This window comes from Vipera berus (genome assembly GCF_964194415.1).
Source record: "Vipera berus genome assembly, chromosome: 3".
Taxonomy (NCBI): Eukaryota; Metazoa; Chordata; class Lepidosauria; order Squamata; family Viperidae; genus Vipera; species Vipera berus.
Genome location: NC_138204.1, coordinates 72580686 through 72606266, shown reverse-complemented (window position 1 = coordinate 72606266; position 25581 = coordinate 72580686). Strand labels below are relative to the sequence as shown.

The 25581-nt window shown below is 36.6% G+C and overlaps 1 protein-coding gene across 1 annotated transcript in view; it reads left to right on the top strand.

The window, feature by feature from the left end:
* Positions 1 to 25581, top strand: part of NEGR1 (neuronal growth regulator 1) — a gene marked incomplete at its 3' end in the record, with an annotated part of 559704 nt that overhangs the window by 442321 nt on the left and 91802 nt on the right. The window contains exons 5-6 of the mRNA XM_081325757.1: positions 2967 to 3087; positions 9332 to 9483. Coding sequence (XP_081181883.1) covers positions 2967 to 3087; positions 9332 to 9483 — 273 coding nt within the window. The remainder of the gene's footprint in view (positions 1 to 2966; positions 3088 to 9331; positions 9484 to 25581) is intronic.

The following is a 25581-nucleotide window of genomic DNA, read 5'->3' as shown; positions in this document are numbered from 1 at the left end:
GGATTATAATTGTTCCTTGGATTTAGTAGAATTTAAATCATTAACTACCAGCATATTTAAAGGTCTGATTCCTCCTTTTCTGGTGCAGATATATTTTAACTATAACAGTATAAAGTGTATGCTTTAGGAAGAGATCCAAACAATTTTATAGGAATTTTAATGGTACTTTATGTATATAAAACACTATGTATAACTAGGTGGGAATGGAAAGATCCATTGAAATCAGGTATCTCTGGTGGTTAGCAGAGGAGCAAAAAAAGTGGAAAAGGGAGAAGATTATTTATTAAATTTATATATCACTCATCTCACAATACAAAACAACTCTGCTAGTTGCTTATTTTTATTTCATTGACAGACTTGAACACTGGGCTCTATCTAACAAAATGAAATTCAATTGTGAAAAAAGTAATTTTAGGCAAGAAAAACCAAATTCACAGGTTTAATTGTAGGTGGTACCTTACTCAGTAATAGTAACAGTGAGAGGGATCTCAGAGTCCTAGTGGACAATCACCTAAATATGAGCCAGCAGTGTGCTGCAGCTGCCAAAAAAGCAAACACAGTGCTAGGCTGCATTAACAGGAATAGAATCAAGATTACATGAAGTGTTAATACCACTTTACAATGCCTTGGTAAGGTCACACTTGGAATACTACATCCAGTTTTGGTCACCACAATGTAAAAAAGATGTTGAGAGTCTAGAAAGAGTACAGAGATGACCAACAAAGATGATTAGGGAACTGGGTGCTAAAACATATAAGGAACGGTTGCTGGAATTGGGTATGTGTAGTTTAATGAAGAGAAGGACGAGGGGAGACATGATAGCAGTGTTCCAATATCTCAGGGGCTGCCACAAAGAAGAAGCCGTCAAACTATTCGCCAAAGCACCTGAAGGCAGGATAAGAAGCAATGGATGGAAACTAACCAAAGACAGAAGCAGCCTAGAACTAAGGAGAAATTTCCTGACAGTTAGAACAATTAATCAGTGAAACAACCTGCTTCCAGAAGCTGTGAATGCTCCAACACTGAAAGTTTTTAAGAAGAGACTGGACAACCATATATCTGAAATAGTATAGGTTTCTTGCCTGAGCTGGGAGTTGGACTAGAAGACCTCCAAGGTCCCTTCCAACTTTATTATTGTTATTGTTATTGTTGTTGTTGGTATTCCACAACTCTGGTTTTATGAATTCCCCTAGTGAACATCCTATAAGGAACACTTAGCATATAAGGTCAGAAGTTTGTTTTCATTCCTTTTGAATCAGCAAATTTTGTTCTGGACCCAAGGCAAAATGATGGTTATCATTAAATACCTGCATGGCTTATCACCTAAGAAATCTCAGTCCCATCTTTTTTATTCAGATTCAGCCTACCCATGTTATCTTTGAAATGAGAAATGAGATGGGAGCCTAAAAACAGACCTTGCTGACACCTCAATTTTTCTGGAATGTTTTGCATCCTAAAGTAAGGATTGCGTCAACTTCCTTCTCTTCAAAACAATGTTAAAATCTATTATTCTGAAGGAGTTCTTGAACAGATGATACAAGAGTTGCCATGGATTGGTTATACCACCTTTGATGCAAAATTATTTTTACTGGACTGTTTCATTATGATTCTAAACTGCGTTGGGTTCCTTTGTGAAAATGGGCAATGGATAAATAATTGAATGAATGCATCTGTGCATGAATGAATGAATGAATGAATGAATGAATGAATGAATGAATGAATGAAATACAATGTTAATAAATAATAAATATGGTCAATTGTACTATTAAAATTAATAGGTTTGTACCCTAATTCATTGTGTACTTTATGGTCTCTACATCCAGTTACCATTTGCAGTGTTCTTTCACATGCAATGTTTCTGTATATAACTTTACAAATTCCTCCAAAGTTTTAAACATAGACCTCTGGCATACCTTTTTCTACAATTACCCAAATGTCTTTCTTTCTAACATAGAATAAGAGCCCAATGCCTGCTTTTCTTTAACATACGTTTTCCTGATCCAAATGTATTAATGCAAGCTGCCCCAATGTGTTTATATAAAAATATATACCTTTAATATTTTTTTCATAGTCAACATGTAAAAATCATGCATTCTTTTTTATACACATTGCTCAAATAATTTTTAAGAGGGTTTTGACACTAACAGACTGCATTCAGATCTCTTGCGTATGCTAGAGTAAAGTCTATTTTGGTAGAGCTTGCTAATATGTTCCTCTAGAAATAATTTAGGGGGAGGAGGTGTTGCACATCTTTAGTTAAAACAATGTTGAATATTGGAGAAAGAAAGCAAAGACAAGCAAACTAGGGTTATGCTGGCCCTGCAGGAGATGATGCCACTTCAGTAGCCTTGCATCTTTATTGTAACCAGGATTTTAGAAACAAAGCAAACATATTGGCAGAAGTATGTTTGACTGTTGCACATTTTGCTATTGATGGACCCAATAAAATACTTTTGTTTTGCTCTACAGGTTTCTGAGTTTGAATGCCTTTATCTTAAACCAGGGGTCTTCAAACCTGGCCCTTTTATGACTTGTGGACTTCAACTCCTGGCTGAGGAATTCTGGGAGCTGAAGTCCACAAGTCATAAAAGGGCCAAGTTTGAAGACCCCTGTCTTAAACAGTAGCATCACCATAGGGAAGAATCATATTTGGATTTTGGACCTCCGTTTTGTAATAAACTCAGTGAACAACCTTAGGTCTAATCTCTCCTCCTCTGCAGTTGTAATAGGTGGAACAGATTGACAAATTTCATTCTAAGATTCCAAGAAGCCCAACTTAAATAAATCCGGTTGCATTGCTATATTATTTTCCAAATCATTTTCATTATTATTATTATTATTAAATGCATATGCTACCCAGATGCCCACTTTGAGCCAGGGAATAAACTTATTGCTGAGCAACATGTTTGACGTGGCCTTCTAACTAGTGCGTAATGTCTCAAAAACATATTTGTGCTTCCTTGCAGTTGCCCCAACAATTCAAGAAATAAAATCCAGTGGCGTCACTCTTGGAGGCACTGGATTCATAAGATGTGAAAGTGCGGGTGTTCCTTCCCCAGCTTTTGAATGGTACAAAGGAGAAAGAAAGTAAGTTTGGATACTTTGCATTTTAATAAAGGGGGGAAAATCTTTATGACTTTTCTTAACATGTGTGTTGTCAAAGAAAGTGGTCAATCCAAGGTGGGATTCGGTTACGTGAAGTTCACTTCTATGATGTAAATATAGTGAAAGAGTGTTCATTAGAGGTACCAAAATCCAGGGGGGGAAAGGTTATTTTAATTTATTTTAGTTATGGGAATTATAGTCCAGTCACCTATGGACATTCTAGATTGGGGAAAGCTGTGCTAGTAATAATCAATCATAGATGCTGTATACATAAAACACTTTTTTTTCACTTGGAGCTGATGTGAATTGAAAACCTGTAGTAGGAATAGCAATAGTTGTAAATTGATTCAGTGTGTTCCTGTAACTAAGCACAGCCCAGGTAGAAAACAATAATATTTATTTATTTATATTAAATTTTTATCCTGTCTTATTTTTTATAAATAATACTCCTTCTTCCTCCATTTTTTCCCCAGAAGAGCAGCACTGTGAGGTAGATTGGATTGAGAAAGAAGGACCAGCCAAGGTCACCCAGCCAGCTTTCCCAGCTAAGGCAGGACTAGAACTCACATCTCCTGCTTTCTAGGCCAACACATTAACCAATACACCAAACTGGCTCTCAACAATGTATTATATAACTCTCAAAATAATGTATAACTACAATTAGCATTAAAGCAATATGGTAATCCATAGAAAACATTTCCTTATGAAACCTTTCCTAATACAAACATGACCATAATATAATTTTATAGCTAATAATGGAAAGGAGAAGGACTTTCAAGCTTTCTAAATGCCAAAAAGATCATATTCCAAATGTATTTCAATTTTAATAATTTGTATTGGTTTGTCAAAATATAAAATACAAAGAAAAATTTAAAAAGTAATAGAAAACTAGAAAAAGGGGGAGGGGAAAGAAAAAAAAGATAGTATGAGAAAAGAAGAGAAAAGAAAAAAGCACCAACTTTTGACTCTCTTTAGCACAGTAGAAGATAACATTACAATCACAGCTTTTTGCTTTTATGCAAGAGTATACACAAACCATTTCTATAACAATAAGCCTATCTAATAAAAAACAAAATCAAAATTTTATTTTCTTTTTCATTGCAAGCACAAAATCTGGAAGCAATTTTGAAATAAAAGCAAGATTAAATATATTCTCATGTTTGGATAAAAGAATCAGTTTGACCATCTCTGCTTTTCAGTGGGGAATAATATTCCAAATGTATTTCAAGCAAAAGTCAAATTCCCAAGTGTAGGAATTAGATGGGGACAAGTCCTCCCAAGCAAGAGAGATAATTTAATACAAGAAAAATTGAATTGACTTTGATTGTATACTTAGGACAATGTGAACAGGAGGGTGAATTTTAATATTTATATCCTAAATTGCTGGGTGTTCTTATACATACAGCTTTGGAGGTCTGCATCTGTTTGAACTTCTAACCAATTTAGGGACTGCAAAAAAGAAGAAATAAAGGTGTATCAAGAGAGATACAGACCATATATGAACAAAGGCCAGAGTCAGGAAAGGACATATATAGCAGGCTTTTTGAACTTTACTGGGAAAAGCGAGTTTGGAAATTCTTTATTTAACATGAAAATGGATATTTTCTATTTTTATAGGACACATTTCAACATTCAGTGTAGATTCACAGTGATCCAAAAGCTGTGGTACAGAATGAGCAGAATAAAGTAGTATATATAATTCTGAACAGCAGGTAGCAGGTAAAATTAGCACTTGTTATTTCCTTAAATCAAATATTCTGACAAGTAGAATATTAAGGAGAAACATTTAACAAAGCTTTCTACTGTTTGTCTATGCAGCAGGATAAAATCCTCAGGAGACCATGACTTTTAGTCCTGCCTTAGACATGAAAGCTGCCTGGATGACCTTTGGCCCATCACTCTCCCTCAGCTCAACTCAACTCACAGGCTAGTTTTTGTGGGGAAAATAGGAGGAGAAAGAAATATTAGTTATGTTCACCACCTTTAGTTTTTTATAATAATATCGAAGGTAACATATAAATATATAAATTAAATCTGTTCCTACATTCACCAAAGATAGTTATGAAGCACTGGATGGATTAACCTGAATTATTTATATCAGCCTTTCCCATATTGGTGCTTTTCAGAATTATTGGAATTACAACTTCTAGGATTATATCAGTCAAAAACTGGAAGGTTTGCCCTATTAAAATTATAATTAAATAATCATAGCTATTTCTGTTTGTTCTTGTTAACTGGCCCCAGAAATCTATAACAAAGGGGACATTTTCCTTAGTATCTTTCTAATTTATTCACTGTCTACATAAATTTAACACTTTAGAAATAAAAATATGATGCAGTTCACATTCTTTTTTCAGAGAACATTTTTATTTGGTAAACAGGAACTAATAATTAAAACTTTGTGACAGAAATATTTCAATTTTAAGTTGTATCGTATAGCTGCCTGCATGTAAGTAAGCCTTACTACACATAGCATGATCACACAAGAGTATACAGAAAAAAATTAAAGGAGAAATATTCAACTTTGCTAAATAAACCAACTATTCATTCTCAGGATTTTGAAAAGGACTATGATATCTATTTCTTATGTGTAATATTCTGCTCTGGATGGTTAAACTAAAATAAATTTTATATGCAGAACTGTGTGGTGATTAAATAAAAAATAGAACATTAATATAATGTACAATATTAAGTCATCAACATGCAGCTATACATTAATAATGATAGATATACATTTTGCTGAATGCAAAAAAGTACTTCTCTCCTAGATTTATGATGTGCTGTCTCCATATATCAAAATTAAATGGTAACTTATTTATATAAGTATGAATTCTGCTTTCAGGATGAAATATAAACAGTTTTTGGAGTAATCAAACATAGATAAGTATTTTCACATTTAATTGTATTTTTCAAAAATCTGAATCAGGTTACAAATGCCCAGATCATAAAAGGGTTGAAGAAGAAAATAATCAACCTTTTGGCTCAGTATGTTTGTGGTATTATTTATGCCAGAAAATTATAGTTGTTATAAAATCAGTCTCTACCATTGAAGAAAAGATGTCCAGTTCAAAAAAGGACAGAAAAAAAATCAAATTCAACTTCCCTTCGTCCAGTGCGCTCCCACAGAGAGGGCCTCCTTAGGGTGCCGTTGGTCAAAGAGTGTCGACTGGTGACCCCCAGGGGGAGGGCATTCTCTGTGGGCGTGCCAGATCTTTGGAACCATTTACCGGTTGAGCTCCAGATGGCTCCCGACCTTCGCTCCTTCCGCCGTGACCTAAAAACATACTTATTTGAACAAGCCGGCCTGGTCTGATGGGTTTGGGGTATTTTAATATTAATTATTTTAATATTAATTGTATTAATTTTTATTGTAATTGGGCTACATTATTTAATTCTTTCTTAACTTTTGTATACTGTATTTTTATTGTATTTGCCCTGTACATCACCCTGAGTCCTTCGGGAGAAGGGCGGTATAGAAATTAAATTATTATTATTATTATTATTATTATTATTATTATTATTATTATTATTATTATTATTATTATTATTATTATTATTATTATTATTATTATTATTATTATTATTATTATTATTAAATTTCCCAGCCCTATTTGGAGAGATTAGGAGGCATTTTCTAAGTTATTTCACACAAAAGTATATCAGTAAAAGTGTGTGATTTAACTGAATAAAATCTATTTTTTCTTTCCACCAACAGTAAAATCTATTTTTTCTTTCCACCAACAGTAAGTTCCACTGAATGAAATCCATTCTGAAAGAATGCAGCTATCAATAGGTAGCAGTGGATAATTTTTGCCCAGTTTAACTCTTACCCCATTGTTCTAGCAATTTCTCAACTTCTATAATACATTTTAAGAAAGAAAGGAGATGCCTTAGAATTTACTCCTTACTCATTCCTCCAATGGAGTCTGTCACTGGATCAAAAATAAGAGGAAAAAAAGTGTTTTCATCCATGGGAGCCAAATTTTGCACTTAACTCAAATTGCAAGATAAAAGAAAAGAGGAAAAAAAATAGCTATAATAGCTGGAAAATGAGCCATTTTTATTTAGAGAGACTTTTTCCAAAGGAAAAAAGGGAAAAAATGTCCCACACGTACATAAGCATAATTTATATTGCATTATGTTTCACTGAAACTTGTCATTAAATTTCAATCTAAATTTGCTATTAAATTTTGGGGCTGTTTTCTGTGCCTAATTCAAACAATTGTTTGATGGTTTAGTCAGCAAGAATGTTGAAGAAAATTGAAGAGAATTTGAAAGAGGGAGTACAGACATTAAAGAAAATCTGATGCTTTATGCTTACCCACTGATATGACAGCTTTTTCAGTCCTGATTATTTTAAATAAAGTAACTGAATTGTAGTTTTACTTCATAATTGAGTAAAGAGGTAAAAAGTGACCATTTTATGTGTAATCTATGTTCTGGCTTCTTTTGCAATGATGACATTTTATACAAGAGAAAATTCTAATCTGGATCCTACATTTAGTAAATATCAATAAAGTTAGCTATAGTCATAATATTTTTCATGTATTATTATGCAGAACAATTTCTATATATATATTTACTCAAAACTAAGAGTTTTAATAATGCTTCCATAATCTAATCCATGTGTTATATCTGTTCTATAATTAAAACGTTCCTGTGTGCTATTTTGCTTTTATAAGTAATTTTTGTTTACTATTCATTTTTATATGCTATACATTTAGTTTGAAAATCAGATAATTTGGTAGCATCAAAGAACAGTTAATATGTGCAAAAGGTGATTATGATATGCAATAAAAGACAAGCAAGTTGGCACATGATTTATTATCTATGAATACTATATTTAGGTCTCTTTAGAAATTCAGCATTGTTTTGGAATCAAAATGAAAAGTAATTTTAATATGTACATGAATCAAACAGGAGAAGTAAATGAAGGATTTGACAGGGTCTACAACAGGGATGTCAAACTGGCAACCCATGGGCTGGATGTGTCACGTGCAGGCCACACTCATCCTGGCTCCGCAAAGGCAAAAAAGTTGCAATACATCAAAATATGTCACATGACATGATTGAGTTTGACACCTGTGGTCTATAAGGATATGTCTCTTCCAAAGAGGACAAGGGTTTCAACTGATATCACATATATCAACTGATACATCTAAAGTCATTAAACTAAGCAAATCTAGGTTCTCCAAATATTTCCAAACCCTGCTAAAGTTGCTGGGAATTGTTGTAAAATAACATTTGGAGATCTCCAATTTTCTCATATCTGAACTAATGCCTCCTTAAGTAACACCAGCTGCCTGCAATTAGTGCAGGTTCGCATCCCACCAGGCTCAAGGTTGACTCAGCTTTCCATCCTTCCGAGGTAGGTAAAATGAGGACCCAGATTGTTGGGGGCAATTAAGCTGACTTTGTAATAATGCCGCTGGGGTGTGTGTGAAAGCCCTAATAAGCAGGCATATACATAGAATGAAGGCTACTGCTAAGCTTGTAAGCCGCCCTGAGTCTTCGTAGAAGGGCGGGATATAAATGGAATTAAAATAAAAAAAATAAAAATTAAATGAAGTTCAATCTGCTGGCTGGCAAATTCTGGAAGTTAAAGTCCATATATCTTAAAGTTGCTATGATTTTTGAGAAACACTGTCCTAGTCTTATGGCCTGCTTTTTAAGTCATTTACTAATCTTTATCTTTCTGTGCCCTGATTCTCCTGGACTGTGAGTAATTAGTTCTTGCTGTTTATCCCTAGCATTTAGTTATAGCTTACCCTGCTCCTTCACAATTGAAAATGAGAAGAAATAAAGCTTCATTTTAAAATGAACCATGGTTTTCTTTCACTATTTGCCCTCACTGTATCTTTTCATGTATACATTTATTGGGCGTCTTGTCCATTTTTTCCTGAATCAACAAACCAAGTCTGAATTTAGACTTCCTTAAATTTAAGAAACTTGTGCTTAAGGAAGGAAATGTGTCCTGTGGTCTAATGTTATATGCACATAGATGATAGTCCTTTGCTAAATTATAGTTCATTAGAAAAATATGGCACTAGCATTTTTTTGTAAATATGGCACTAATGGTTTTCATAGTTTGTGTTTATTCCCATTTTTACTATCCTACTTTGGTATAAGCTAATGTATTTCATTCATGTATAGATTAAGTCAAAAATGAAAATATATTTGCATGTTAATTCTAACAGAGTACTTTTCCTTTTCTCCTCCATTCTAGATTGATCAATGGGCAACAAGGAATTACTATAAATAGCTATAGTTCAAGATCATTTTTAAATTTCAACAATGTGACAGAAGAGCATTTTGGCAACTATACATGTGTCGCTGCCAACAAATTAGGCACAACCAATGCCAGCCTCCTTCTTAACCGTAAGTCCAGAAAAAATATGAGAAATATTCAGGTGGTGGGGGTTTATTTTCCCTTCTTATCTCCCCTGAAGAAAAGAAACTGTACTTCTCTAATTTAAATGTCTGGTTCATACATTGCCTTATAAGATCTTTAACTGGACTACTAAGATGTAGTCCAGTAATGGGCCATCAGATGAATATCAGGGATGCATTATTTGGAATTGCTAAATGTTCTTTCATATACAGCCCATGTCATGGCATAATAATAGTACATACATCAAGCCTTCAGCTTTTGCATGTGCTGTCATGAGACAAGGGCTTTGACTGGCACTGATTAGCAAGTATGTTTTTACACTTTGCAGCATAGTCTTACTCATGCGCTCGTGACCTCCCGTTTGGACTACTGCAACGCTCTCTACATGGGGCTGCCCTTGAGGACCACTCAGAGGCTTCAACTGGTGCAGAATGCGGCCACGCGAGTTGTGATGGGGGTCTCCCGATACTCCCATGTAACACCTCTACTCCGCGAGCTGCATTGGCTTCCGGTTGCCCTCCGGGTGAAATTCAAGGTGCTGGTCATCACCTATAAAGCCCTACATGGCTTGGGTCCGGGGTATCTGAGGGAACACCTGCTGCCGGGATCAAGTTCCCTTCGTCCAGTGCGCTCCCACAGGGAGGGTCTTCTCAGGGTCCCACCGGTAAGAGATTGCCGGCGGGTAACACCCAGGGATAGGGCCTTCTCAGTGGGGGTGCCTGCCCTTTGGAACCAGCTGCCAGTGGAGCTGAGGACTGCCCCCGACCTCCGTTCATTCCGCCGGGGCCTGAAGACCTGGCTCTTCGAGCTCTCTGGCCCAGGCTGAGGATTAATTTATTTTAATTGGGGTTTTATTTGTACAGGGATAAATTTAATCTTTTTTAAACTTGGTTTTTAACTTTTGTATTTTTGGTTTTTAAATACCCTGTAAACCGCCCTGAGTCCTCCGGGAAAGGGCGGTATATAAATGTAATAAAATAAATAAATAAATAAATAAACTAAAACAGTGGTGGATCTACCATAATCATGTGATTGGTCAAAGGTGTTAACAATAAAAAAGTGTGATATTAATTTTGAAGTGTGAACTCTGATGCTGTAGCTGCTGCTCCTTGCCACGTTATATCGTACCTTATGTGTAACTCTTTTGGAATTCAGTCAGTTGACAATAAGCAATTGACTGGCACATTTCACTGAGTGTTACAATAAATAGAATCTGATTAAAAAAATATTGCCTACCATTTTTAAATTAGGCTTTGATTTCTTAATTAAAATGTGCATGAATAAAATGAAGCTGGTGATACATTAGGAAGATACAACAAATAATTGAGTGGTTGGAATAGAGTAATTAGAAAAGCTGCCAATACTAACTAAGAATGCAGAGCCCCTGTTGGCCAACTATCTTTATTCCCCTGCAGTGTTACTATTGGTATATGAAGACAAAGTGATTTTATCATGATTCTGTCACAAAGCTTGCTGCAGCCCGGAAGCAACTCTTTCTGTTAGTGTAGAAGACAGCACATTTCAGCTTTGGCAAAATTTCTACTATCTCAGAATCCAGCTAATTAACTGCTTCTATTTGTGTTTCTTTAAAAGAATTTGAATACCTACAGTATGAAAGAACAACAGAGATTACATCTTTTTTCACAAATTCTGTTCTAAGGATGTAAGATAATGCAACGTCTGTGGTACTTCCAATGTTAAACAACTCAGATGATGAACTTTGTAACGGCAGAAGATTGAATATTAACTCGTATATTTAAAATAGCTTTCTGACATTCACGGTACAATTATGCTTGGCTTGTAAATTGAATGCTGGAACAAAGTGCTTTGAAATTATAGTATAGTATAGTATAGTATAGTATAGTATAGTATAGTATAGTATAGTATAGTATAGTATAGTATAGTATAGTATAGTATAGTATAGTATAGTATAGTATAGTATAGTATAACATATAATTAATAATATAATAATATAATGTAATGTAATGTAATGTAATGTAATGTAATATAATATAATATAATATAATATAATATAATATAATATAATATAATATAATATAATATAATATAATATAATATAATATAATATAATATAATATAATATAATATAATATAATATAATATAATATAATATAATAATATAATAATATAATAATATAATATAATATAATATAATTATCAGTAATGAAAGATTGGTTGAAAAAGTAGTAAAAAATGAGCAAATTAAAATTTTGTGGAATTTCCAAGTACAACTTGATAAAGTCTTGTGGCATAACACAACAAACTTAGCTGGGGTTAAAAAAAAGAAAGTGTGGATAATTGATGCGGCAATACCAGAGGATAGTAGAATAGAAAACAAAGAATTGAAAAAAAATCACCACATGTCAAGATGTAAAAATCAAAACTGGAAGTTTATGGCATAAACTAACCATGGTGGCACTAGTGGTTATCTGCAATCTGTGTGCCATACCAAAAATCTTGGAATGAACTTACAAAATCTGTAAATTGACAAAATTTCCAACTCTCAATTATAAAAGGCCCCACTGCTTACATCCTTACATATACTATCCTGATACATTGTGACAACCTAGGTTTTTAGGAAGAACTCAATGCATATGAAGGCCAATATTGACTAAATAACTAGCAATTGTGAATTTCATGTTGTTGTATGTGAATAATAATTCATAGTACAAATTTGATTTAAAAATATCTTCTTTGGATACACTTTTGATGTGACCTTCAAGCTACATCAGCTATAGAAAGACATTATTGGGACAATGTAGTTTCTAGTATATATTTATATTTATTAAATATATTTATTAAAACTAATAGGAAGTCTACTGAGAATATGTGCAGTTCTGTTTGCTTATATCACAATATATAAACAGCTATGTTTGGATATAATGTACCCATATGACCTATTAAAAACACAGATAATTTTTCAGACCAGATCGAGACTTAACCCAAGATCACTATTACTTGTGACAATTATTTGTGACTTTACTTGATTTCTTTGAAACTGGGAATTCCGCTAACTAGGGGGAAAAAATAGTGCTATTACACACAGAATTGCATGGCAGGACAAAGGTAAGAGCTTTGGTTTAAACTCTGACCAAACACAAAAGTTTTACTGATAACACAGCATATTATTAGACTGTAGGTAAGTAGAGAAAGTTTTTATTATTATTATTTTTTAAAGACCTCTGTAATTACAGGTTTTTCCATTTTCTGAAAATAGTGTTCTGATCAAGACTACATAAAAATAATATGTTAACAAATCAACATTTTAATGAACAATGGAGTAAAGAGGGATAGATTTTAATATCAGATATTTCTTCTGACAACAAACTAAAAAAGAAATGACAATTTTATTTGCTATTTCAGAGAACTGACAAAACTACAGAATAGAATTTGCTGCTGTGATGTGAGAACACAAACTGAAACCAGAACCTCAGTATTATTGATGTAGCTTAACAGGTCTCAATGCCGAGAGAATAGATATCCAACAACTACAGGAATTAAACTTTACACCTGTCTGTTCAGAGCAATAATAGGGGTTATACAGCATAAATTGCTAAAAATCACCGAAATGTGACTTGTTTTACAAAGAGGATGATCTCATTGATAGAACAGATATGATTTTCCAGAATCTTTCCAGTGAGTGTAAAGTCGGCTCTGAGCATGGACGGACAATTTGTGGCAAAGTAAACAAGCCGTCAGCAGCCAAAATAAATTCCAAATGCTACACAAATCTCATGGTGCCATGAGTAAAATAACTAGATGCAATATTCTAATTAGTTGTGACTAATCCATCATCTCATCTATTCCAAAAATATTCTTTTTGAAATACATTGTCTGTGCTTCAAACACATGCTTGCAAGCACTGTAGGGTTTCAGAGATAACCATTTTAAGTTTATGGGCGTGTACTGTGGATAGTCCCATCCTGCCATCTAGGGGTTCATTTCAAATATTTTCACTGTTTACTTGCAGCTTTCTCTACAAAGCTTGTTCTTCTTGGGAATGTGGAAAATTTGTCTATACTATAAATAAAGACAGACATATTGTGATTCATTAAACCTGTTTTCCCAAGCATGCGAGCTCTTCTATGCTACCTATCCAAGATAAAAAAACAGGGTTTTTTTATCTTTTAAGTGAGACAAAGAATGAAAGCTAAGTCTCATTTAAATATGCAAACTCTGTTTTTTAACTAGCGCACTGTCAAAACCAAATGAAAAGTGCTTCCTTAAAAATAAATCTGGGGAAAATAGGAAAATAATGCTAACCTTAACCTCCATTACCAACTCTCCAATTTAATCATTTGTCAAATGCAAGGAAATGGAATAGTTTTGCAATTAAATATTTGTATAAAAAGCTACCACATCTACACTCAAACTGATAAAACTGCAAATAAAATATCCCTTGTATGTCATGATACTGTATCATAGTCAGACAAACAAAATCCTTGAAAAGGGACATTTGTTATCAATTATATGTCTGAATGTAGGTTTCTACTATATCTTTGTTTTAGTCACAGAGAAATGTGCATAAGATTGCAATCCAAGATTGTTTGGCCCTTGGTTCAAAAGGAGCCTCTGTTTGAGATGAAAGATCTCCAGCTTATTCAACATAATATTCATGATTTCCACTGTTCCTCCTCTCAAATTTTCTTCAGTTGCCTCTGCATACCATTCTGAAATGCCTTCATAAAACACAGAAGATTAAAAGGTTTCCCTACTCCCACAAAACAGTAGTTAGAACTGCAAAGTCTCGAAAAGCTCTAACTTATTGCCTCTAGATTAAAACATAATGAGAATTTCCTCTAAAAATAATAGTCTGTTTTTGCATTGGTCTCTTGAATCCATTGTATAATGTCATTTCAGTAGGTGACAGCACCTGGCTGACCATGTCTGAGTTTGTCAACTAAACTCCAATGAGCCTGATTATTATTAGGAAGGGAGAATCCCAGGAATCTTACTCTTAGCTGGGAAGTTTAAAAGCATTCCCAAAGAAGATAGCAGCAATTACTACTGTGTTGTTGCCAGCTGAAGCCCATGGAGATGGTGTTGATGTCACCAAAGCTTTACTGAAGTGAGACTTTTCCTTTAATAACATAGGTCATTGAGCGTGCCTGTCTTAAGTTGGTGCTTCAGATATATCTGAATGTGTGTGTGTGTGTGTGTGTATGTGTGTATATATATTTTGCTTTAATTTTGTTCACAGTTCTATCTGAAAAATATGATAATTTGGCAGTGGTATGTCGTATGTTTCAGATATTTGGCCTACAGTGAAGAAGTTGAGAATTAGCCAAACAAAAGCAATTGTACATGATATTTTAAAGAGAATTCAGCTCTATATTCCAAAGTGTTTATCACTGCAGAATGCTAAAATGTCATTAAGCAGCTGTCACAGACTCATTTTAATGTTGGATTATGTGATCTGTTTGTATACCTATCATATGTTTTCAGCTCTTTGGAGATGAAAGGTGCAATAGAAATGTTGAAATATGGTAATAATGCTGGTGAAATGTAAATACCATGTTGCCTTGAACATCTGCTTTCATGAAAGAGAAGAAAATAATTTCTTTACATCATGAAAAAAATGCTGTTCATTTTCCAACTAATGTAAGGTTCAGCAACAAATAGAAATTTTTAATCAAATCAAATTTAGGGAGAATATAAGTTGCTGTAAGTTGTCCTCTGAAAGAATGGAAAGAAGGAAAGATGAATATTCTGTAAATAGAGGTAGCCTCAACAGTGCACCTCTGTTTGGAAAGGGGCAAGAAGCTGAAACTATCATCTAAAAAGAAAGAATTGTTTATGTTGTCCCTCACTTACATTTTAGAAGCTTAAGTCTCTTTTTAGTTGAAGTTATGTTTGTACCAACAGGATCCTGATGAGGTACTTTGATAGTATGACCCCAGGGGTCCAAACCAGCTTGTTGACCACCCCACTGGTCACATACTGAAGCATACCATCAAAGAGTCCAAGAAATTCTCCCAACATTTTCAACAACGGTGTGAGCGGAATCTTGACAAATCAATGTGAGATATTATTGGTAACTTTAGACTTTCAGCATAGTTATACATACATTTTTCCCATTTACTGCCTGTGCTACAGTTGCTGCTCTTGGCTGAAGTCATTCAGAATTAGTTCAAACTGAGCAGGGCTCTTCACATTTGACCCTTTTATGACTTGTGGACTTCAACTCCCAGAATTCCTCAGCCAGCGTGCCTGACTGAGGAATTCTGGGAGTTGAAGTCCACAAGTCATAAAAGGGCCAAGTTTGAAGACCCCTGAAATAGAGTGCACATTTGCTGCTTATATGTCACCAAGATTCCTGGAGTAAAGCCTGAAATATGAAATGCCTATGTTAGGTAGTTCCTTCTTCCCTCAAACCAACAATATTTCAAAATGGTAACTATCAGCTAAATAAATGGAAACTAATTTGCCACAGTTGTTATTATTAAGGTTGGTCACACAGTCAGCCAGATGATTAGACTGAATTTGGCATTTTTGTCCATCCATTGATTGCTTTCCAAGAACCTGGGATAGGCAGGTGTTATCTGGTAGGATTCAAGGTATCATTGGAGGATATAAGTTGTTCCAAGTAAAACTGCTTTTTGCAATTGATGATTATGATTTTTTTTATCAGTGCTGACGGTATTCAAATGGTGTTTTGGAATTGTGTTCAAGTCTCCTATTATTATTGGTACTGTATTTGCTTTCTTTTGCCACAGTCGTTCTACTTCTATTTGCCGGTCTTTGTATTTTGTGATTTTTTTTCTCCAGTTGTTTCTCTTCTATCCTGCTGTCTCCCAAGCACTGCCCACTATTCAGACATGTTTATCTTTCTTATCAACAATTGTTAAGATTGGGATGTTATGTGGCAGGTCCTTTTTTGTTAGAATTCTAAAGTTCTAGAGCACTTTAGGGGGTCCATTTCCTATTATTATCTTTATTATGCACAGCTCATTCCTTCTTATGATTACACAATTTCTGTTGAGGATCTTGTGTGAAAATGAGTAGCAACTATATAGTATATTTTGTAAAACTAGTACTACTGACCTGAATGCTTTTTTCTAAATCTGCTGCCATGTTTTATATGAATATAAACCCCAGGTTAAAATGTATGAATTATAAATGCGTCTTGAAGTTTGAAAACATTCTTTCCATCACATATACTTATGACTGCTTTGATTTGCAATTGGAACAAACCCTATGTATAATTATCCAAAAAGCAGGCTTAGATGTGATGTAATCTACTCCCAGATAAATACATGTATATAGGATTGTAGCCTAAGTTCTCTTTTAAAAAAAACACAAAAAACCCTCAATCTTCTATAGATAGATAGAGCTTAATTATCAAAATAATATACCTAATAGTAATATATGTGTTTTGTTATTCTTTCATTGTCTTTAATTACTATTATTAATTTCAGTGCAACACAGTCTAGAATTCCAGTGCTGTTTATGAATGCGATATTTGGAATGCTTTTGTCAAAGAAAAGCATTGATGATGTAGTTCAGTGTGTCTACATCTCATCAATCTTTCTGACCATTTGCATAGTCCACAGGTCTGCAACCCGCGGCTCCGGAGCCGCATGCGGCTCTTTCAGCTGTCTCCTGCGGCTCCCAGTCCTCTGCCATGTGCAGTTTCCCCCCCAAAAAAGTGGGAGTAAAAAAGTTCAACCAATCAATTCAAATATGCAGGGTAGGTGCATATCTCGCCTTGGATCCACTCTTCAGTCAAACCCTGTTCTGCGCATGTGCGCATGTACGTGCATGCGCACACATTTTTTGCGGCTCCCAGTTTTTCCTTTTGTGAGGGAACAGGTTTCGAGTGGCTCTTTCACTGTTTCAGGTTGCTGACCCCTGGCATAGTCCATGACACCAGTGATCTATTTAATATTGCAGAGCTTCACTTATGGAAAGTGATTCCTTTGGTTGAATGGCTCCCTTTGCTGAAAAAAAAAGCAACTCCAGACTAAAAATGTATTTATCTGTGTGCAGATGATGATCAATGCAAACACTTGTGTAAAAGTCAGAATGAACTATTTCTATCTGTGGTCTGTACAGTAAACATTCTGTTTCTCTTCATCTGGCTCAGGTGAGAATGTGAAGGCTGCCATTTCAGTTCTGTTAGCTCTAGTGATGACTGCTTTTGGAAAGGGGGGGCACTGGGAAGACATGTTTTTCAGATTAGAATGTTACACTGGATATTTGGTTTGCATGGACAATAATTCTAGATCTTGCAGCAGTATTTTGGTTTTTATTAAGGCTGTGCAATGCTTTTTACTGTACAAGGCAGCTTCTCTTTAATTTGCCCCACCTCTAATTCAAAATTCTTTGAGGAGCTCCACCTCTGTTGTGCAATTGAAAAATAAGGGAGGTGTCATGCTCAGCCCCAAATGTTCTGTTTTGCTTTTTACATTATCTTTAGACCTTTGGCTGAAATAATATCTTAAATGTAAGAGGAAGAGGAAGAGAAGCTATTAAGCTTTTTCCATGTTTACAATTATAAATTATACAGATATGTTTCTTCTTTTTCTCGTTTTACCTTGGAAATAGTATTTTCCACAACACCCCTATTGAGAGCTGTAAGTATGTTAGTATATGAAGCAATGTTATCTGAAATATCAAGGATAAAAAAGGCAGAACACAAACTACAGTACACTAAGTAGGGCTTTTGAGACTGTCACAGATACAATCTCAACTATTTCAAGAAGCTGACTTAATAAAAAGATTGTGTAATTTTAAAACCTCTGTTTTGTTTCCCAGTTTAAATTTCTTGCAAATGTTGTATCTTTTCTTAAAAAAACAAACTTGCCTTGGTCATTGTAGGGGCCATACCTATCCATGCTATATAATAGGGGAAAAACAGAGACATTTTCCTAATCCATATTTAGCTACCTCTAAATGAAGAATATAACCACAAAGAAGATTGAGTGATTTTCATACAAATCTACATTTTAATCTGATCCAGATTTATGTAAATAACAAGTTCTTAATTTGGTAAGGAAATAATGGTTTGATGGATATTGTTTATGTATGATATCCTCTGCTGTGTCAAATAGTGTCATTCCTATTGCTGCATTTCTCTCTCTCTCTCTCTCTCTCTCTCTCTCTCTCTCTCTCTCTCTCTCTCTCTCTCTCTCTCTCTCTCTCTCTCTGTGTGTGTGTGTGTGTGTGTGTGTGTGTATGTGTGTGTTTGTGTGTGTGTGTGTGTGTGTGTGTGTGTACTGAGATTATATGAAATATATGTGGTCCTTGCTAATAAGGTTCCACAACGTAATATTTTTAAAATAATTTGTTATTTGTAAAATGAACTGGGGGGAAAAACATTGACTCTGTGTAATACATAGAATGGAGATATTCTAAGAATTTTATAAACATCTGTAGCAGAGTTTGCTAGCTTGTTTATTTTTAAAAAAACTCCATGATCTCACTGAGTACTGTAAGCCTTTTTGCCATCTCTGTGAAAGAAAGGCTGTCTCCGGGGAAATTTGGTTTAAATCACTTCTGTGTTAACCAATAGCCTATTCTTTCCTAGCTCTGCTCATTTCACAGATGCTAACCATAAATACAGATCATGATGATATTGGACTACTATTTTATTATGTACTATCAGATTCAGAATGTAGAAGACTGTAGATTTTTGTTCATTTTTGTCCTTGATTTGTTTTGTTGTAATTTTCAACAGGAAATTAAATCACAGTTCCAAGTTATAATTGTAATGATGTTTTCCATTAGACTTTAGAATAGGTTGCAACATAAAATCAACAACAAATACATAAAACACACCACTTGAAATAGCATTTATATAGCATTTTTGCTTGAGTAAGAAAGCATTAAGTTCACTTATAATTTACACCTCAGTAGTTCTGCAGAATCCTGAAACAAAAACCAGTATATTGTCCCATATTATAGATAACATACCAAGGCCAGGAGATTAAGATTGTAAAATACCATCTAGTGAGTTCATGTAGTATGTGAGCTTTGAACCAACTTTAAATCCATCCTTCTCACCTCTGAACTATACTGATTCTAACCATCATTTCAGTGAAGTTACAATATTTGCCATTAAATCAAAGGCAAATAGGTGTGACCTTATAATGGAGTATAGAACAATAAAATCTTGTCCTCGTAGTGCTCCAAGACTGGAAATTTCTAGAAAGTCAGATTTATGCCAAGTTGATGTCAACAAGACAAACAAATATAGAAAGTTTTCTTTCTCTTCTTCTTATTTGTTGTTTTTATGAATTATTTCCTAATTGTATCTAATGAAAATAAAGCAATTCAAATCTGGGAAGAAGTAATTTAGTTTCTGTATTGGTACAGTATATGATGGCAGCTCTTCAGTCCCTCTCATCACAATTCATTTTCACCCCCAATACTGCAGTTTTTGATATCAAGAGAAACAATTCTGATCCCATTGTTTTTTCTCTGACATCTTTCTCTGACCTTCTCAGGCCAGATCATATGCCATTTTAGACCACAGAATCACAATCATTAAAAAAAGACACTAATCTGTAAGGATAACCAAGAGCTATGATTATTATTATTACCAGTATTGGATGATTAAGTGACAAATGTTCTGATTAAGGCTGCATGTGGAATGTGAGCTGTTGTTTTCAGGCATACATTCTGTCTCATAAAAGGTGCATTGTTTTTAGTAATGTATTTGGAAAGGGGCAAACAAGAACAAGGAGCGCATTTTCTACTTCATATACTTGCATCTAGAAAGGTGACACAACTACCATGTTTCCCTGAAAATAAGACCTACTCCAGAAATAATACCTACCCTGATTTTTGTGTGTGGGCCTAATATAAGCCCTACCCCCAAAATAAGCCCTAGTTAGGACCTCACCCACTCCATCCCACCTCCCTGCTGCAATAGGGCAAGAGAGCATGTATCACCCCACTGCTGCCACAATGAGGCAAGGTAGGTGGGGGTGAAACTGCCCCATGTGCCCCCCAGCCAGGCCATTCCTTCATACTGCGACCTTCCCTTTCACTCCCCTCACGAGATGGGACTGTCATGCTATGGAGGATGGGTGTGGTAAGCTTGGTCCCCATCCACCATTTCAGAGAGGGAGTGATGGTGAAAGGCTCTGCTGCTGCTTGCACTGCTAGAGGGGCTTTTTTTGCACTTTGCCCCACAGATCACCTGCCTGGCAGCAGCAGCTACCTCCTTGTCCACCAACTGTCCCGTGGCTTGCGCTGTGACTGGGCAGTGCAAGCCTCCCCTGCCACCTCCATAACATGGCAGTCCAGCTCAGGTGGGGAGTGAAAGGGAAGGTTGCCATGCGAAGGAATGGCTGGTTGGGGGGGGGGCTGAAGTAAGCAGATGCAGGGCACATGGGGCAGCTTCACCCCTCCCCCATCTACCTTGCCTCATTGTGGTGGAAGCAGAAGAATTGGGCCAGAAGCCAAGCGGGCTCCTGCTGGATGGAGCTGTTGGTGCCGCTGCTGCAAGGCGAGACAGGTGTCACGAAAATATAATACATCCCCCCAAAATAAGACCTACTGCCTCTTTTGGAGGCAAAAATAATATAAGACCAGATCTTATTTTCAGGGAAACATGGTACCAGTAGCAAGAAAGATCAGTTTAAAAAGAAGGAACAACAAAACAAACCTTCAACTAATTGGGAATTAGAGTCATACCTGATTTTAGCCAGCAGGAAATCAAAATAAAATGATGAAGTTAAGGTCAGTACATTCTATTCAGGACAAAACAGAAACTTTGTCAGCAGTCTTCAAGAACTGCTGAAGGGAGATGTTTTCAATGCTGATAAAATGACCATATTTCAGCTTATCTGTAAATCATGCACTACCCCAGCTATTATATTTTAAAGTCTAAAATAGTTTTATTTTAACATAATTTAAATCACAGTATTTGGATTGTTATCTTGCCTGAAGTATCTGAACTGTTGATGCAAATACCTATACTTTGTTGTTGCTGAGTCATTCTGCACTATTTTGCACAATTCTGCTTCAGGACTTTCTAAATCAAACTATATTGGTAGTAAAAACTTCCAAACAGCAAATTATAGTGCATTCCAGTATGTGGTTACAAAAAAGTAACAAACAAACCTTTTGTATTGAAATGGGTAACAGAATTGTAGCCTTTGGGTTTATAAAATAATTCTGTCTTCTAGAAGATCATTGGATTTTTTTATTCCTAATTGTACTATAGTAGGAGAAAGGCTAGTAAGAATGAAGTTAGATTTATTGACAGGTCATATTTAGGTTTTTCCATCCCTTTTTCCTGCCTAAATTTTGGGGATGAGGTTTTTACTGTTCACTACAGAAATATTGCTATATCTTGCTCTATAGCATTATAGTGTAGTACAATGTCATTCTAAAAGATGTTATGCAGTAAAAATATTTCCATACTGCCAGAAGCACATGGAACCATAAACCACATCTGACCCTAAACAAATAAGCAAATTTAAATTCAGATAATTATTTTAAAAGCTACTATCGGTAATCTTGCATATGGGCAGATTAGACTGACACAATGTAATGATCAATATTATTGGCAAGCAAAGAGTGAAAACCACTAGTCAGCCACATTAGGACCTAGAATAGAGTAGGGTAGGGTAGGGTAGGGTAGGGTAGGGTAGGGTAGGGTAGGGTAGGGTAGAGTAGGGTAGGGTAGGGTAGGGTAGGATAGGATAGGATAGGATAGGATAGGATAGGATAGGATAGGATAGGATAGGATAGGATAATAGAATAGAATAGAATAGAATAGAATAGAATAGAATAGAATAGAATAGAATAGAATAGAATAGAATAGAATAGAATAGAATAGAATAGAATAGAATAGAATAGAATAGAATAGAATAGAATAGAATAGAATAGAATAGAATAGAATAGAATAGAATAGAATAGAATAGAATTTCTTTATTGGCTAAATGTGATTGGACACAAAAAGAATTTGTCTCCTCATTCCTGCTCCTTACCTCATGGTACTCCATCATGGAGGAACAACATACTAGTACCACTGATCCACAGCTTCCTTCTGTGTTGCTACTCTCAAGGTAGCTATTGCTTGGATAGCAGCAGCACTACTAACAATGTGTATTAGAAAGGAATGTCACCAAGAATATTTGGAGGTCACATTTGGGTTTTTTTTATAAAAAATACTTTTCCACAGACACATTTGAAATGTAATTGACCTGTTGATGTCAAAAAAATGTAAGTTCAAATACTTTTTAAAATTATTGCCCTGGATTCAGTCCTAAATAATAATTTTATTTCCTGAACTTTACTGTGAGCATTCTTAAATTTGAGAATTGTGCTTTTGATGTTGAGCTAAAAATGCTTTGAGATAAAGAAGAAAAGCACTAGCATTATATCAGTGACTCAGCTAAACCTAAATCTGGCTGACAGATTCCCAACAGCTGCTACCAAACACTAAGTGCATAGCACAGCAGAACTGAAAAAAGTTAAAAATGGAACTGCCACATTTTCTCCGTTTGTTTTTTTTATTTCTGTCAGCACTCTGCTCCCAGCCACTGTGAGAAATGGCCAGAGCCAAACTTAATCCAAATAACATTCCAAAAATGAGAATCCTTGGCAATCTTCTATTTGTTCAACCTTTGAAAACTGTAATTTTTTTTTAACTGTATTTGTTGACTATTTATCATTTTGATGCATGGCTTGCATGCAAGATTTATCAGTGACATAAAGAATAGCCTAGCTGTATATGCTATACTTTTCCCTATAATTAAAAAAAAAGGAAGAGTGCATATAATTATCACACAAGTTACCAGTTTCCTGAGGGTAGGTGAATTCAGTGTGTGTGAACTAGCAGAGCCTTTGGTGTTTTCTGACTTGTAGAAAAGACAGCGAAACAAGTTAAACACTGCAGGAACCAAAATAGCTCTTTCTTATGGACTTGTTTAACAACATCTTGGAATGGGCTAAAGGTCATGATTCCTGGGATAAACCATCCCTCCTGAAATCTACTTAGATAACAGAACAATTATAAAACAGAATTTTGATTTGTAGTTTAATACCCAGAATCATTGACAAGCCAACATAGGAAACAATGGATGGTTTGTAAATACTCACCGGCTCAAGGTTGGCTCAGCCATCCATTCTTCCAAGGTTGTTAAATGAGGACCTGTGGGGGCAGTATGCTGACTCTGTAAAACCGCTTAGAGAGGGCTGTAAAGCACTGTGATGCAGTATATAAATCTAAGTGCTTGTGATATTGTGTACTATCTCAGGGGTGAGTGGGGGCATGCATATATTTCAAAATCAAACCACTTTCTAATTTGGACTCTCAAGCAGGGACATTATACTGAGAGCCAGGTTATGTTTTCAGGCGGTTTGCCTTGTGTGTTTAAGATACGTGTGAGTTGAAATTGCCAATATGATAAAACCTACTGAAACCATGGCTCACTTATTAAATGAGAACAGCAACCAGGTATAGAGGTATACTCTGCTGCAGTCTCACATAAAAGTACAAAACTTTTTTTTAACTTTCATTTTATCCTCATGCAATGAGCTTCTGGATTCTTTCAATTATTTGCTGTGACGATGCACATTCTTTTCAAATGGAGTTACCGTATATACTTGAGTATAAGCCGAATTTTTCAACCCACTTTTTGGGCTGAAAAAATCCACTTCGGCTTATACTCCAGTGAACAAAAAAAAAAGAACTTACCGAGGACTTGCGCGCGGCCGAGGCTTCGGTGCTTCCGGGATCGCGCGCACCTCTCCCAAGCCGCCGCCGTCCGGAGACCTGCCGAAGTTTGGGGAGGTTTGGGGAGGTGCGCGCGCACCTCCCCAAACCTCCCCAAACGTCGGCAGGTCTCCGGAGCTCCGCGCCCTGCCTGCCTGCTTCTTTCCGCTGCCTGGCTGCCCTACGATGTAACCCGCTTCATGATAGAGTGCGACGCCTGCAAGGACTGGTTTCATGGCAGGTAACACAAAGCGGTCATTCTCGCCTTTCCCTCCCCCCCTCGCCTGCCCGCTCGCTTTTTTTTTCCTCTCAAGCATCACTGGACTGGGCCAGGGAAATCAGAGAGAAGCTGGGCGTGCAGCGTCACGGCGACGGCTGGAAGCCTCGCCCAGCTAGAGACAGAGAGGAGGGAGGGAGGGAGGGCGCGCGCAGGCAGAGAGGGTTTGGTCAGGGTGGCGGCGGCGGCGGACACGGGGAGCTGAGGCGCCGTCCGGTAGGTAGAGGCCGTTATGGGAAGGAGGCGGGAGAAGGGACGTGTGGGGGAAGTACGGGGGCCGTGTAAACAGAGTACGTGCGGCGCCGCGCGGGTCTGATAGAACTGGGCCGGCAACGGGTGCTTGTGAAGCGGCTGAGGGCTGGCTAGGAAGGGGGCGGCGGCGGCGGCGCTGGCGCTTTGCGGGTGGGACAAGGCTCTCGAGAGAGAACATGGTGGAGGCGGAACCGACCCCACCGCTCCCTGCAGGGGAGAGAAGCCGGGCAAGCGCTGCTCCAGTCCTCGCTCTTCTTCCCTCTCCCGATTTTGCCTTCCTCTCCAAGATAGGTTCGAGCGGTAGGGGAAAGTTAGAGCCCCTTTCTGAGGCCGCCCCTTACTTGGGATTGTTGGGCGAGAAGGCGACGTGGGCATGGAGGAGGAAGTAAGTCGCGCTTTACTCGTCACTGCGGGGCGGGGAGAAAAAAAGTTCTTGCCGGCCGGACTTGGATGGCGGCAGCGGCATCAGCTGGGAGCCGCAGCCCTGCCTAGTCCGGCTGAGCTGAACCAGCTCAACACAAAGCGATCGGGCCTTTCCTCCCCCCCTTTCCCTCCCCCCTCCCGCTCTAGGGCAGAGATCCCCTTCCTATCGCTCGGGGCCTTTCGTCTCTGGCTCGCCAGGGCTGGAGCGGCGAGAGCAAGCGGCAGAGGAGAGATGGTGGGCTTTCCTTTCCTTTCCTTTCCTTTCCTTTCCTTTCCTTTCCTTTCCTTTCCTTTCCTTCCCTTCCCTTCCCTTCCCTTCCCTTTCCTTTCCGTTAGAGAGCTACCTTCATGATTACAATGTGGAGTGGCCGACTGAGGCTGAAAGCACATTAGGTAGCACTTGAGACATGCAGGCAAATCCTGCTAAAGGGCTTTTCC